General features: G+C 36.2%; 1 protein-coding gene and 1 pseudogene across 1 annotated transcript in view; both read right to left on the bottom strand.

Annotated features, from left to right (window-relative positions):
• Positions 1 to 17,650, bottom strand: part of LOC150105220 (uncharacterized) — a 102,670-nt gene that overhangs the window by 29,851 nt on the left and 55,169 nt on the right. The window contains exon 5 of the mRNA XM_090395540.1: positions 15,793 to 15,950. Within this exon, the coding sequence (XP_090251666.1) occupies positions 15,793 to 15,950 (158 nt within the window). The remainder of the gene's footprint in view (positions 1 to 15,792; positions 15,951 to 17,650) is intronic.
• LOC150105221 (5S ribosomal RNA) lies at positions 8,143 to 8,262 on the bottom strand (annotated as a pseudogene).

Raw genomic sequence — 17,650 nt, 5'->3', positions numbered from 1 at the left:
TCAGGACTCTCATATCTGTGGTCTCTAGTCTTTGGTCAAGTGTTTTACTTCTGACCCAGCTCTCAGATCCATAAGTTAAAACTTGTTTCAACACTTCTTGTCTTGTATACAGCTAATTTAGTGTTCAGACTAATTTCTCTCTTATTCCATATGAATTTATTCAATTGACTTCCCACCATACCAGCTTTGCAGATTCTGTTGTCTATTTCTATATTTAATTTACCATCTTCACTAAAAATCGTGCCTAAATAGCTGAAATGTTTTACTTGTTCCAGAGGTTCTCCATTCACAACACAGTTTACATTTTCAATGATTCTGCCTATTTTCATCATCTTTGTCTTTTTATTGCTGACCTTCATACCATAACTATTACAACAGCTATTCAATTTAGTCAGAGAATCTTGCAGACTTCTAGCAGATTTATTTAGAAGTATAACATCATCCGCATAAAGCAAAGAGCTGACATTAACAACTCCAATTTTGATATCATGTTTAATACCACTTTCCTTCATAATGTGATCCATATAGATAATGAATAACAGAGGGGATAATGTACATCCTTGTCTCACACCAGATTTAACATTAAACCATCTTCCTGTACTTCCTTCAATTCTAACTGCTGACTTACAACTCAAATAAAGACTAAGTATTGCTTGATATAATGCCCCATTCACACCATATAACTGCAGCATATTGAATAGCTTCTCTCTTGGAACCTTGTCATAGGCCTTTTCCAGATCAACAAAACGTAAATAAAGATCTTTGTTAAATTCCCATGCTTTCTCGACTATTTGTCGTAAAGTGAAGATCTGATCCTGACAGCCTCTATTTGGCCTGAATCCAGCTTGATCTTCACCAAGCTTTTCTTCCACAATTCTTCTCAACCGTTTCTCAAGTATATTTGCATAGATCTTGCCAGGAACACTCAGTAGGGAAATACCTCCATAATTCTCACATGCAGTTTTATTTTCCGTTTTATATATGGGTACTTTGAGAGCTCTACTCCAATCATCAGGAATTCGTCCCTCTGTCCAGGCTTTCTGAACTATGCAGTGCAGCCACTGTAAGACTCTTATACCACCATACTTCAGCATTTCTGGTCGAATATCATCTACTCCTGCCATTTCAAGCCTTTGATGGCTTTTTCTACTTCAAGTATGGATATGTATTCCTGACTGCATGCCAGGTCAGTGTTTTTTACCACTGTGCTGTCATCACTGCTTGTTTCATTTAGCAGTTTTTCAAAGTAATTACTCCATACTTCAAGGATATCTTTTTCTCCCGTTTTCATGTCACCTTTATCATCTCTAATTCCTTTTACAGCACTCTTTCCTCCATTCTTAAGCTTCTTCGACAACCTCCAGAATATTTTGCCAATTTCTTGATATTTATTTTCTATATTCTTGCCAAAGTCCTTCGATGACTTTTGTTTAGCTAGATTTACACAGTGTTTAGCATTCTTGCATTTGTCTCTATACTCTCTAAGAGCACAAGCTGACTTATTTGACAGGAACTTTTGGTATGCTTTCTTCTTTTCCTTCACTGCCTCTTTAACTTCCTGTGTCCACCAGGGAGTTCTGATTTTTTTATCCTTACAGACAACCTCACCACATGCCTCTCTGGCAGAATCAATCAATGTTTCCTTCAGAGTTTGCCACTGAATCTCCAAGGTTTGATTCCTGTTCTCAAAAACTCTTTCATTTTTTCTTCAATAATCTTTGTGTATTTTAGTCTACAGTTCACATCTGAGAGCTGCTCAACTTTTATTCGCTTTAAAACTTTCTTATATGTTATTCTTTTCAATATGAAATTCAATTTTATCCTGCTCAACACTAAATAGTGATCACTTCCAATTTCAAATCCTCTGTACACTCTGGTGTCCTGCACCAGGGAGAAAACATCACTATCAACAATAACATAGTCAATGAGACTTTTCTTATTCCTAGCCTTTTCTCTCCATGTGAATTTGTGCACATTTTTATGTTGGAACATGGTGTTAGTAATAACCAGTTCATGTCCTGAGCAGAAATCCAACAGATATTTGCCATTATTATTAGCTTTGCTCTTTTCTCCAAATTTTCCCAAAATATTTTTGTATGTCACATCTCACAATCATTTCCTACTCTGCTATTTAGATCCCCAACAAGGACCAACTTTTCCTTTTTCATTGTGTCAGTTGCTTTTTCTAAAGCCTCAAAAAATTCCTCCACTTCTACCTTAGTAGAACCTTCTGTGGGACCATAGGCACAAATAAGTCTCATTGTCCAGTTCCCCATTCTCATATTTGCCCACATTACTCTACTTGAGACTGCCTGCCATTCAAGAGGATTAGCCTCGTATTTTATGTTGAATACTATGGCTACTCCTTCTTTTCCTTGATTGTCATTGCCTGAATATAACATTTTGTATTTATTGCTCAGAAAGATCTCACCAGTTTTGGTCTTTTTTGTTTCAGTCACCCCTATTATGTCGATCTGGTACTTATCTAATTCCTCAGCTAGCTCCATTTCTTTGTCATTCAGGCTTCTTACGTTGATAGTACCAATCTTTAATTCTGGTGATGTTGAGTTGAGGTTTATTTTCATATCTGTTCCAGTAGCTGACTTTTCGCTGTTCACCCTGGTTCGCTGACGAAAACAACGGGGGCCTTGTTTAACTGGGCGATACCCCAGCCGGCATGAAATTTTGTCATGTCGTACCATCATTTTTTATTTTGGTTAAACCAATAAGAATACAATTTGGTCGGCTAGATCCCAAATTGCCAGCCCATCCTCGTCCGTTCAATATCCAAGTAGATTCCCAACAAGGTGCACCAAGAGAAGGTGAGGATTGGACATTAGGTCAGAAGCCCTGCTCGGTTTTCCGCATTCCTTTAAAGGCCATGTGGAGGTCTCCTCTCAGTTATACAGCTTTGACCCTTAAGCACCCCCAGGTGGTATGGTCACTTCAGGTGGTATGGCAATCTCAGGTGGTATGGTCACTTAAATAGAATGGGCGAGGAATGATTAGCAAAACAAGTGTTCTCTGCCAGGTTGGCAGGAAAACAACCCAGAGGAAGACCAAGATATAGGAGTGTGCCTTAGACGATAGAAATATAAGATCTGATAATGATAATATTGGAGTCTTAACAAGTAACAGGCTGATTTGGAGGAAAATTGCAGATAGGAAGTTAGTAATGATGTAAATTTTTCATGTAGTACTATCATATCCTGTACACCCCTTGAGGGTACATGTCAAGAATTTGATGATGATGATGAATTAAATCTTTAAAATAAACATTAGCAAAATTTAGACTTACGATAATGAAAAGACAAACACTTACTCACATGGAAAATTAAACTTCATAGACACTCACTGCTTACACGTTACGCTGGAATGTGCTGCAACACGCTGTTCGTTATGTACAACGGTACATAAGTGTTGAATTTATGCAACACATAACTTCAAAATCGCATAAAAAAGATATGCCTAAAAAGTGATCCCAGTGTGTGTGTGTGTGTGTATATATAAACGGGGGAGGTTATGAAGTCATAATGTACAATACATAATATATAGCCTATACTTAAGTCAGCAGTAATTAGAACTGAAGAATTTACAGGAAGATGGTTTGATGTGAAATGAGGTGTAAGACAAGAGCAGCAGCTTTCTTGACTGTTATTCATAATCAGTATGTCTCACATGAATGAAAGTGGCTTTAAATGTGATATCAGAATAAGTGATAATAAACTGCTCTTTAAATTAATGGATATTATGTTATACTCTTAAATAAATCAGTGCAAGTCATCAGAATTTTTTTACTAGGAATAAATTGTAACAAATCTGGTTTGAAAATCAGTAATGAAGATAAATATAAAAAAAAACAGCCATGAGCATGGAAAATATTAGCTGCATTCTCAATGGAGAACTGAAAGAACAAGTAAAATTTTCAACTATTAGCCACCACCAAGTTTAGCGAGGATGGCAAATTAAGTATTGAAACAGATTAACACAATAAGAAAGAAATTAGCCAAGAGATTAAACTAGCAGTATACAAGACAATATGCAAACCAATTTTAACCATTTTTTTATATGGAACTAAAAGTTGGGTTATTACAAATAACAAAGCTGACAAAAGACTAGAATCCAGATATAAAAACTAGATATGCTTATTCTAAGAAAAATGGGTGTGAACAGATGGCATAAACTGCAGAATCATATTAATAATGAAGATACACCTGGTGTCCAAAAGATTAGGGTAGACTGCATTTTACATGTATATGAAAAAATTTTCATGAATACAGCCGAACATGGACATAAATTTATTGCCAGCATACTAATAAATTACATTATACAAAAAATGTATCATAAATTTCCTACAAATTAAACTGCAATATGTTTTTGGCAAAAGTTACAAAAATTTCCTAAGGACGTAGTTAAGGAATTAATGTACAGTGCTTACAGAAAACTATACAGAGACATTTCAGCATGGAATATGTCTACTCTGAACTGTGATGGAGCTCTCACAACATTGTACCATGCTTAGCACCAAGTAATTCAACAGTTTAAGCAAATTGGTTCACTCCTCCTTCAGAGTAAGGATAAGCTTTATTTGTTTTCTGGAGGGAAATTTAGAGCAGCAATGCATCTCCCTACTGCATCCCGAACATGTTCTATGAAGTCAAGATCTGTGGAGTGTGTTGCCACTCGATTCGATTAATATCCATGGTCTCCACAAGTATCTCCACTGCTCATGTATGATGTGGTGCGACACTCTCATCCATAAAAATGAATTCTTTGCCTACAGCACCACAGAACAATCAAACATGACATTGAAGAACTTTATTGCAATATTGTTCACCAGTCATAGTCCCTTTTTCCAGCACTTGCAGCTTGGTGCATTCATTAAGCATAACGTCCCCTGACACTATGACTCCAGCTGCCATATTATTATTATTACCTGAGACCTCCAGGGAGTCAAGGACTCATCAAGAGAGGCTATAAATCACACAAACCAACTGTCATACTTCTCTTAAATTTATTTACATTATATGCACTCTTTGCTTTTAGGGGTAGTGAGTGCATATAATGTAAATGAATTTAAGAGAAGATATGACAAACTTCTTCAAACTTAACTTCCATGGATGCCCTATGTTCTCTCCCCCACCATTCATAAAATGAGAAATTTCATCAGACACTATCCTATAACACCCATTCAAAAGTTTATATACCTCAGTAACATTACCCCTCTTTCTGCAGAGTCTGTAATCTTTAGTCTTTAGCCAGAGTCTGTAATCCACATACTCGCAATCTGTCCTCATAATCTAAATCCCATAACCCAGATATAATCTTTGTAACTCTTCTTTGCACAATTTCTTTATCCCTTGGAACCCAAGAGGCCAATTTTGCACATATCTATCCCTTTCAAGAACATTCTTGCAATGGTAGGAAGAGGAATCGTAAGAAGGATGGCCTGCACTTGAATTCATTTGGCATCAGAAGCCTGGAGAAATTACTTCTTGGTATGAGACCTAATGCAGAGAGTCAGGGAAACTAGATCATCAAGGGAGGAATGGAAAAAATGTGTGAAAGTTCAGTTATGGTATGCAAACATGATAAAGAAATGAATGTCTTCAAACATGGTTATCTATGTGGCAAAGGGGTGGAAATATATGCTTTGGGTTCAGACCTTTTAAGTAAGTCTGGGAAGGGAAAAGAAAAAATTCTAGAACAAGACCAAATAGACTGCATCTAATTATAAGAATAGGCTAGCTCGTAATTTATTATGTTTATAAACAAATGCCAGGAGCATTAGAAACAAAGGGGTTGAGTTTGTTGCTTTATTGAATACAATGTGGCCTAAGATTGTTAGCATTAGTGAAACCTGGCTATCAGAATCAGATATGGTAAGTGGGATCGAGTGTAATGGGTATATTATTTTTAGGAATGACAGAAGAGATAGGAGAGGAGAAAGAGTGCTACTAATGATATCAGATGACTTAAGTCCAGTTAGGGTAGAAACACAAGAAAATGATGATGGTAACAATGTCCCATGTAGCAGTGAGTTTGAGTCTATCTGGTGTGAAGTGGAGGTTAACAGAATGAAATATATGGTGGGTATTGCTACAGACCTGGCAGCTCAGTTGCAGGGGATGAAGAAATGCATTGCCAATTTAGCCATATGGGTACCAAATTAATGATCATTATGGGTGACTTTAATTTTCCAAACATTGATTGGGTAAAAGAGAAATCTCATTATAAGAAACCGGTCTGGGTAGTGACCTTCTCTCATAATGTTGAACAATAATATAGCTCCTAGGAGTTAAGTTCACATTATGGGTAAATATCAAGAATAGTGATCGGAGCTTGCTCCACCCTTTCTATGAGTTGCCTCAGCTTGCACTACCTTCGAGGATCAGTTGCTGCTCTATCCAGGTATTTGCTTACGCTTGGAATCGCCGAACTTTATATAGTTTCTATATTCGGCATGAAACTCTTTGAGTTTCTTATTCGGCTAAGAAACAATATGGGATATAATATCCCTTAACTTAAATAAGTTCATGTCGCCAAATTGAAGCCTTTGGCTCTTTATTATAATTAATAAGAAGAGGAATTTATTGAATTGTTGTGAGACAACTCTCAAGGTCAAAGCGTGTTGGATTTGCTCATAGCATCAGAATGGGGGGGGGGGGATCTCTGTCAAGAATATGGCTATTTTACCACCAATTGGTGACAGTGATCATTCTGTACTTTCTTGGGAAGTATCTAATTGTATTGATGCTCCGATTAAAACAAGTTACATGATGAACTACAAAGCTGGATATTATGATCAACTTAGGAGAATACTATCTCTAGTCCCATGGTATCAGTTACTGAATGGGAAAAATGTCAATGCATGGGAATCTTTGAAAGAGTGCTTAAATGAGGTGGTATCTGAATGCATCCCTAGTGATCGAAGAAAAAATAGGTTGGGAGTGAAATGGATGTGCAGCCTTATTAAGCAAGAGATCCACAAGAAGAAGATGATGTGGAAAGAATATCGTGAGAGGAGTTATGTATTTAAAGCTCACACCAGAAAAGTAATAAGTATTATGAGAAAAGCTAAATCAGAATATGAAAAGAAATTGGCTATGCAAGTTAAAGGCAATCAAAAAGAATTTTATCGTTATTCCGCAAACAAAAAATAGAATAAATGTGGAAGAAAAACTTTATTGAATGCAGATGATACACAAGTGTCAGAAGCAAAGGAGATTGTTCAGTTAATGAGCGCTCACTTTGCTAAGATATATCAACCAGGTGTATGCAGCATTGTGCACAGTGCTACTGCTACTTTGGATAAGGATTTAGAGGTTCATGAAAATGAGGTTGAAGAGCTGTTGCATAACCTGGATAAGAATTTGTCTATAGGGACAGATGGAATATCAGCCTGTTTGCTAAAGGAATGTTCAGCTGAATTGGCTATGCCTTTCACATGTTTGTATAACTTGAGTCTCAGCTCAGAAATGATACCAAAGGAATGGAAGGAATGTATGATAGTTCCGTTGTACAAGGGTGGTGCAAAAATTGATGTGTCTAACTACCAACCTATCAGTATCTCTGGTGTGGTAGTGAAGATTTTAGAGAAGTTGGTAAAAACTCGCACAGAAATGGGTAGACAAACATGCTATACTCTGCAAGGAACAGCAATTTGCTCATATTTTATAACAATGTTACAGCCGAGTTGGATAAAGGGAATGGATACACAATGATAATTATTATTATTACATCACGCCTCCAGGGAGGTCCAAAGACTCATCGAGGGAGGGCATCTACTCTACACTCTTCGTCTCATTACTCCACCAACCTTCATCATCTAACACCAGCGCCATCTACTATCGCCTACCCTAGTACTTTCACAGACAATCACAAACATTCATGCCCATGGCAGGATTCCAACCTGCAGCCTTTTGGCTGGAGAGTGGATATGCTAACCACACTAACCACTTGGCCAACCAGTCCGGCAAAAAAACCCTACTGTCCACGCCCAAGACTGGCTAACTTGGCTATGGCTGAGGAAGATCCTTCAGCTCCTCATGTCTCCGATGGGAATCGAACCTAGGACACTCCTTCCCCAGGCATATGGTTGCGAAGCGCACGGCCACTAGGCTAACCGCTAGGACAAAAGAAAGCCAGCAGCACCTGGTGTTCCCAGGTGCACCCTCCTAAATACTGACCGGGCCCAACACTGCTTAACTTTGGTGATCGGATGAGAACTGGTGTATTATTCAGCATAGTCTGGCTGCTGGCCAGATTGTTGGGTTTTTCTAAGTTGGATTGTTGGTTTCTATTTCTATAATGTTGGATTTTTTTAAGGCATTTGATAGGTTTATATTCCAATCACATATTGTGATTGGAATATAAACTCTTGAACAGGGGATGGTTGATAGACAGATATCAAAAAGTTTTATACAGTGGGTGTGAATCTGTCAGATTTAAGGTGACCAGTGGTCACCTTAAATCTGGTTTCCTTGGGCCATTATTGTTCAATCTATATATTAATGACATCAGGCAGGATCTGACATCAGATGTGAAATTGTTTGCCAATGATGCAAAGATAGGCAATCAGGGATGTTATTGATATTCAGCAATTACAAAATGATTTGAATAGACTGAAAATTTTGGACAAACGAAAATGGGTGCCAGTTTAATGTTAGTAAGTGTAAAGTTATGTACTTTGGCATGATTAGAGTTTCAGCAGCATATTATATTATATTAGCAGGGTTATGCTACAAAAAACTGAAGAGGCAAGGGATCTTGGCATATTGGTGGATACGAATTTAAAGTTCAAAGGTCGCACAGCAAAAGTTGCAAATACAACTCAGAGGATAATTGCAATGTTGAAGCAAACCTTGACATGTAAGGATAAGGAAGTCATTTTGCCTCTTTATAAGGCTTTGATATGACCACATCTGGATTACTGTTCACAGATTTGGTCCCCCAGGTTCCAAGGGGATAAAGAAGAGTTACAAAGATTATATCCGGATTATGGGATTTAGATTATGAGGATAGATTGCAAGCATGTGGATTGCAGACTCTGGTTAACAGGAGAAAGAGCGGTGATATGACTGAGGTCTATAAACTTTTGAACTGAGGTTAGCAGAGCTAATCTCAGGTGGTATGGTCACTTAAACAGAATGGGAGAGGAAAGATTAGCAAAACAAGTGGTCTCTTCCAGATTCACAGACTCAGAGGAAGACCAAGATATAGGTGGATTGATACATAAAAAGTGCCTTTGACGACAGAAATATAAGATCTGATAATGTTAGAGTCTTGACAGGTAACAGATTGATTTGGAGGAAAATTGTAGATAGGAAGTTAGCAAAGATGTAAATTTTTCATCTAATACTATCATATCCTGTACACCCCTTGAAGGTACATGTCAGGAATTTATTATTATTATTATTATTCGTGACACCTCCAAGGAGTCCGAAGACTCATCACGGGAGGACACCTACTGTACAACTCTCCGTCTCCACTACTACCCAGAACCTCTACTACCAATCACCTACAACAACGCCATCTACTGCCCACAACCACCACCACAGCTAGTATTTTTTGTCTGTAAATTGCGTGTGTTCTGAAGGGCCAATTTGTCTGTATGCGGGATGAAAAACCTGCATGCAGACAAATTTGATGAATGATGATGAAATTTTTTGTTATATGGAGAGTAGGGAGAGAACACGGGGGCATCCATGGAAGTGAAGTTTGTTCACAGTGATGAAAGCTAAGAGAAAGATAGAAGAAAGGTAAGAGCTTGGTTTTTCTCCCAGAGAGCAGTGAGTGAAATAATTGACCATTATGGGTAGTGAGTGCATCTAGTGTGAATGAATTTAAGGGAAGGTATGATAGCTGGTTTGGGTGATTTATAGCCTCCCTCGATGAGTCCTTCATTCCCTGGAGATTTCAGATAATAATGGTAATAGCAATGATAATAGTAAGCAGTACCACTTTCACATCAGATCAAGTGTCATCTAGAATCAGAGGAAAGACTAAAACAACTGTCAATGGGTTAATGTAGAGAGTACATTAGCCCATTAGTGTCTTATCCAATTTTTATAGATGCAACATACCACTGAAAACATGCTCTAAGATGATCTGTAGATAAAGGAATGCTGACTACAGGCTTTCTGCTGTATATACCTATCTGTCACAGACTTCTTGCCACAGTTTCAGTTTGTTGAGTTATCTGTGTACCACTGCTTGAATGGTGCCAACTTGCAAGTTGACCTGCATGGTGCATCGATTACATTCTGCTGTTATACCCAAAAATTTGACTTCATGCTCTGTGATAGAGTAAGGATGACCTCTTAGCAAATGTCTGGAACACATTCCATTGGTTTTAAATGCTGCCCAGAGCCTGGATACAATACTATATGAGATTCCAAACTCTCTGGCAATATCAGTAATTCTTCCCTTCCCCATGTGAAATCATCTAGATGATGTCTTTGAGTCATTACAAGATATCAAAGTTTGCACTTTTATTCCTTCATGAAAAGAGCTTTCTTCAAACACAATTCGTGTTTGAAGAAAGATTTTTGTGAGATTTTTGCATGCAATTCAAAAATTTGAATGTGTACCCACTTTCTACTCGAAATCTTCAGTTATACAAATTACCACAAGCTGAATCAACTAAATTTGTGGTTGTATTCTTCAGAAATAGTGTTTTCATACTCAGGTTTTGGACACCAGTGTATTATATTAGAAACAAATTTAACAATGTTAATATTCAAAAAATATGTGAGCAGAGCTAATGTAAGAAAATATGGTCACTTAAAAGACCTAGAGAGGATAAATTAACAAATACAACAGTTTGATGAAAGGATGGCAGAAAAAAGATCAAGAAGAAAACTATGATCTAAGTGGTTTGATGTTATTGGTAGCACTTTAAGAAATAAATGTAAGATCTAATAATACTGAAGACTTGGTAAATAACAGATTAATTTGAAAGAAAACTGTGGACAGGCAGCTTGCAATAATAATTATGTGTTCCTACCATATCATCCTGTGCATCCCCTTGTGGGAAAATCAGGAGATGGTGAGTGATATTATCACTCACCATCATTATCACCATCTACAATAATGATGGTGATATTTGATCAAAACACAAGATTGCAGGCGTAGACTTCTGTGGCTAATTGGTTCAAAAGATATATTCCTGTGATTACAACACATTTTTTATTATTCAGTTATACAAAATACTGAAATAATAGTTCCCGACAAGTTTCATAAATCGTAGGATTTACATCTTCAGGGGGTAAATAGCAAAACTTAAAGTTTAAACAAGAGAAATTAATAACTACAAATCATAACCATCTGGCTATTCATAAACTCAAACAACAGAATGATTTTAATTTATAAACTTTTTCACTCAATGAGAAATTTGCCCTTTGACCATCCAGATCCCATTAAGTTGCAATTTCTATACATTTGTGATATTATAAAACTTAGGAGGAAAAGTCTTCTTTTACTCATTGAGATTTGCTGTAATTATAAACAAAAAAACAGCAGAATAATTTCTGAATTTTTTTGAAACAGCTGTTCACTGAGATTTTACCTAGAAGTTAAGTAACAGTGTGGTTAGTAAGGGAATGAGGACAAGAATTTTCACTTGGAGAGTGATGAATGAATTGAATGGGTTACCTGAGTCAATTGTGAGTGCTTTGTGTGTTAATGGTTTCAAGATATTGAAACCATCAATTATTTCAAGATAAGATATTGTGTGTGATAATTTGGGTCTTTCATGATGAGTCTGAAGACACCATAGAGGGATACCCATGCAATAATAATAATAATAAAAACACTGTAATGCATTCTATGTTTCATATACTAAATATCCATTTAACATATTAACATATTTAATATGGCAAATAGCCATATTAAACAGAAGACAATTCAGAGCTGAGCATGCAGAACACACAATTATTGCAGACATTTTCACATATACACAATGCAATGTTAAGATGACACAAAATTTTCTCAATAAATTATTAATTTGTGAAGTCATTATGATTGGTGCTTTTGAATACCACCGGCATAAGAAGACTTTTTATCAGAAGTCCAGTAAGACAAAAGTGGCATTTCTATCTCTGATTGAATAATTGCTTCTCTCATTAGATTTTCTTTATTTATTTTTATTACTTTTTTTTGTGACTCCTACTCACAAAAGGTTGTAAGCGCAAGTGGCATTATAATGTTTCAAGTATCACTTAAAGCTTTTAATAACTAGTGGTGGTCTCTCACACCAGGCCACAAAAACTGTCCACCATTGAACCCAAAGCTTGTTGGTTAGGGAGCATGTTAAATTTACTTGAAGGTATTTAACAGTATTTAACCATTAAGGCTTCTGCCGACATCATCATCAAATTCCTGCCATGTACCCTCCAGGGATGTACAGGATATGATAGTACTACATGAAAAAAATTACATCATTACTAACTTCCTATCTACAATTTTCCTCCAAATCAGTCTGTTACTTGTCAAGACTCCAACATTATCAGATCTTATATTTCTATCATCTAAAGCACTTTGTACCGTATCAATCCACCTATATCTTGGTCTTCCTCTGGGTCGTTTTGCTGCCAACCTGGCAGAGAACACTTGCTTTGCTAATCTTTCCTCGCCCATTCTGTTTAAGTGACCATACCACCTGAGATTAGCTCTGCTAACGCATTCCTGGATGCTGACAATGTCAAGTTCTTTCCAAATATCCTTGTTTTTAATATGATATTGTCATTGATGCCATCTGTTCATGCCTATAATCTTTCTCAGGACTCTCATATCTGTGGTCTCTAGTCTTTGATCAAGTGTTTTACTTCTGAGCCAGCTCTCAGATCCATAAGCTAAAGCTGGTTTGAACACTGTCTTGTATACAGCTAATTTAGTGTTCCGACTAATTTCTCTCTTATTCCATATGAATTTATTCAATTGACTTCCCACCATACCAGCTTTGCTGATTCTGTTGTCTATTTCTATATTTAATTTACCATCTTCACTAAAAATCGTGCCTAAGTAGCTGAAATGTTTTACTTGCTCCACAGGTTCTAAATTCACAACACAGTTGACATTTTCAATGATTCTGCCTATTTTCATTGTCTTTGTCTTTTTATTGCTGATCTTCATAACATATCTATTACAACAGCTATTAAATTTAATCAGAGAATCTTGCAGACTTGTAGCGGATTTATTTAGAAGTATAACATCATCCGCATAAAGCAAAGAGCTGACATTAACATCTCCAATTTTGATATCATGTTTAATACCATTTTCCTTCATAATGTGATCCATATAGATAATGAATAACAGAGGGGATAATGTACATCCTTGTCTCACACCAGATTTAACATTAAACCATCTTCCTGTACTTCCTTCAATTCTAACTGCTGACTTACAACTCAAATAAAGACTAAGTATTGCTTGATATAATGCTTCATTGACACCATATAACTGCAGCGTATTGAATAGCTTCTCTCTTGGCACCTTGTCATATGCCTTTTCCAAATAAACAAAACGTAGATACAGGTCTTTGTTATATTCCCATGCTTTCTCGACTATTTGTCGTAAAGCGAAGATCTGATCCAGACAGCCTCTATTTGGCCTGAATTCAGCTTGTTCTTCACCAAACTTTTCTTCCACAATTCTTCTCAACCGTTTCTCAAGTATACTTGCATAGATCTTGCCAGGAACACTCAGTAGGGAAATACCTCTATAATTCTCACATTCAGTTTTATTTCCCTTTTTATATATGGGTACTATGAGAGCTCTACTCCAATCATTGGGAATTCGTCCCTCTATCCAGGCTTTCTGAACTATGCAGTATAGCCACTGTAAGACTCTTACACCACCATACTTCAGCATTTCTGGTCGAATATCATCTACTCCTGCTGCCTTTCCGCATTTCAAGCCTTTGATGGCTTTTTCTACTTCAAGTATGGATATGTATTCCTAACTGCATGCCTGGTCAGTGTTTTTTACCACTGTGCTGTCATCACTGCTTGTTTCATTTAGCAGTTTTTCAAAGTAATTACTCCATACTTCAAGGATATCTTTTTCTCCCGGGTTTTCATTTTACCTTTATCATCTCTAATTTCTTTTACAGCACTCCATTCCTAAGCTTCTTCAACAACCTCCAGAATATTTTGCCACCTTCTTGATATTTATTTTCTATATTCTTGCCAAAGCCCTTCCATGACTTTTGTTTAGCTAGTTTTACACAGTGTTTAGCATTCTTGCATTTGTCTCTATATTCTCTAAGAGAACAAGCTGACTTATTTGACAGGAACTTTTGATATGCTTTCTTCTTTTCCTTCACTGCCTCTTTAACTTCCTGTGTCCACTAGGGAGTTCTGATTTTTTTATCCTTACAGACAACCTCACCACATGCCTCTCTGGCAGAATCAATCAATATTTTCTTCAGAGTTTGCCACTGAATCTCCAAGATTTGATTCCTGTTCTCAAACTCTTTCATTTTTTCTTCAATAATCTTTGTGTATTTTAGTCTACAGTTCACATCTGAGAGCTGCTCAACTTTTATTCGCTTTAAAACTTTCTTACATGTTATTCTTTTCAATATGAAATTTAATTTTATCTTGCTCAACACTAAATAGTGATCACTTCCAATTTCAAATCCTCTGTACACTCTGGTGTCCTGCACCAGGGAGAAAACATCACTATCAACAATAACATAGTCAATGAGACTTTTCTTATTCCTAGCCTTTTCTCTCCATGTGAATTTGTGCACATTTTTATGTTGGAACATGGTGTTAGTAATAACCAGTTCATGTCCTGAGCAGAAATCCAACAGATATTTGCCATTATTATTAGCTTTGCTCTTTTCTCCAAATTTTCCCAAAATATTTTTGTATGTCTCACAATCATTTCCTACTTTGCTATTTATATCCCCAACAAGGACCAACTTTTCATTTTTCATTGTGTCAGCTGCTTTTTCTAAAGCCTCAAAAAATTCCTCCACTTCTACCTTAGTAGAACCTTCTGTGAGACCATAGGCACAAATAAGTCTCATTGTCCAGTTCCCCATTCTCATATTTGCCCACATTACTCTACTTGAGACTAACTGCCATTCAAGAAGATGAGCCTCGTATTTTGTGTTGAATACTATGGCTACTCCTTCTTTTCCTTGATTGTCATTGCCTGAATATAACATATTATATTTATTGCTCAGAAAGATCTCACCAGTGTTTGTCTTTTTTGTTTCAGTCACCCCTATTATGTCGATCTGTTACTTATCTAATTCTTCAGCTAGCTCCATTTCTTTGCCATTCAGGCTTCTTACGTTGATAGTACCGATCTTTAACTCTGGTGATGTTGAGTTGGGGTTTGTTTTCAGATTTGTTCCAGTAGCTGACTTTTCGCTGTTCGCCCTAGTTCACTGGCGAAAACAACGGGGGCCTTGTTTAACTGGGCGTCGCCCCAGCCGGCATGAAATTTTGTCATGTTGTACCATCATTTTTTATTTTGGTTAAACCAATAAGAATACAATTTGGTCAGCTAGATCCCAAATTGCCAGCCCATCCTCATTCGTTCAGTATCCAAGTAGATACCCAACAGGGTGCACCACGAGTAGGTGAGGATTGGACATTAGGTCAGGAGCCCTGTTCGGTTCTCCGCATTCCTTTAAAAGCTATGTGGAAGTCTCCTCTTTGTTATACAGCTTTGACCCTTAAGCACCCCCCCTGCTGACATATGATTCAAAATTATACTGTTGCAAAATACTAAAATATATAAATACGAAAAAATTTCATAAGTTGAGTGCTTAAGTACCTTTAAATTGCTCTTTGAACAAAATATTTGACTACAATATTGGCATTTAAAGATTTTACTATCTACACTTTGCTTAGCTGTCATCTCATTACAATTATCACATTTAGTGGAGGCCTGCTGATCTGGTATTAATGTGCTCTCCTTAGCCTGATAAGAGCCTAGTAAAAAGAATAAACATAGTTTTTTATAAAAATATTTTAATTTCATAAGTTTTATGTAGTATATTTGATTATTATTTTTTAAAAGCAGCCAACCTGTTTTATCAACTGTATTTTGGATGCAGGTTTGCAAATGTTCCTTATTTAAATGTTGTTCAATAAATAGAATTCTGAAGAATAAACAAAAATAGCATTTTTGAAGCTTTGCTTCCTTACATTTTAATTAGATTCAGTGTTATTTATTTTTAAACAATTACTTTCTGGTAATATTTTAATATCCAAAAACTTAAAAATTATTTCTACAGGCAATTTGTAAAAGAGAAAGCATGAATATTCAAAACAATTATATAAAGTTTTTTTTTTTAATACACAGAAAATCATTTAAATTAGTATATAAATTTTATTATAATGTTCCTCACATTTCAGATGGAATTCACACGCAGATCTTTCCAACTAAAGTGAAAACCAAACACTACATCTATTTTAATACTAATATAATTAATTATAAATATTATAATTAATAATTAACAATACATAATATTATGTAAGAAAAATAATTTAATATGAAAACATATTTTGAGATGAACCTTCATCCCATCTTTAGAGTGAACAGTTAAACCAGATCATTACACATATTAAGAATGGAAATAAACATAAATGTTACAAATGCATTTTTTTACCCATTCTGTAGCCAGCAGTGTAACATATTAGGAACCTAAGTAACAATTTAAACATTGCCAGCAAGCAACAACATGCAAAGATTTAGTACATGCATATGTATCATTATTATTATTATCATCATCTGACTTCCATGGAGTCAGAGACTCCATGGAAGGTACACACTATTGTATACAATGGGAGGTACACACTGTTGCATACAATGCTCCAACTGTGCCTTAAACTAATTCAATGTGTCTACATTCACAAGACACTCAGGCAATGATATCTCTCTCTCGGATTTCCTCACGTCTGATGACTTGTGAAATGCATCTCTCACCTAAAATCTGAGCCATGATAAATAAAATACACGCTGGAATTGAAACAAACACAAAAAATTACTGATATAATAACCGTCTTATGGACTCATAAGGAAAAACTGCCAATTCCTCCATAATATATATTTTTTAATGTAAATCCTACCCACGAAATATGTAAATCTATAACACAGTAGTATTAGTATGCGAGGGGACTGAGGATGCTTTGCCATTTCTTTCTCTCCCGTGCTTCTCTTATTGCTTGTTCTAGTTTAAGTCCAGTGATTCTTGATATTTGGTCAATCCACCTGTTGGGGGGTTTTCCTCTTTTTCTTTTCCCACACGGTTTATCCTGGATGATTATTTTTTCCAGGCAATTGCCTTTTCCTCTACATATGTGTCCAAAATATTGCACTATTCTCTTGTCAATTATGTTTATCAGTCTTGTGTGGATATCCAGTTCTTCTAGGATACTTCTGTTTGTTCCTTTTTCTGTCCAAGACACTCTTAACAATCTTCTCCAGCACCAGAGCTCGAATGCCTCAATTCTTCTTCTGTCATCTTTTGTCACTGTTCAAGACTCAGAAGCATAGAGAAAGATCGAAAAAACTAAGGTTTCTACAAGCTTAATTTTGGTCTTTTTGGAGATGTGCTGTCTTCCAGATCCTAGTTAAATCAGTCATCGCTTTCTTAGCTAGTGCTATTCTTCTTCTTATCTCTTTTTTA

The sequence above is a fragment of the Typopeltis vanoorti genome, chromosome 7, assembly GCF_054136105.1.
Source record: "Typopeltis vanoorti isolate ZY-2024b chromosome 7, IOZ_Tvanoo_1.0, whole genome shotgun sequence".
Taxonomy (NCBI): Eukaryota; Metazoa; Arthropoda; class Arachnida; order Uropygi; family Thelyphonidae; genus Typopeltis; species Typopeltis vanoorti.
The sequence above is the reverse complement of the archived record's forward strand: the minus strand, read 5'-3'. Positions and strand labels throughout refer to the sequence as shown.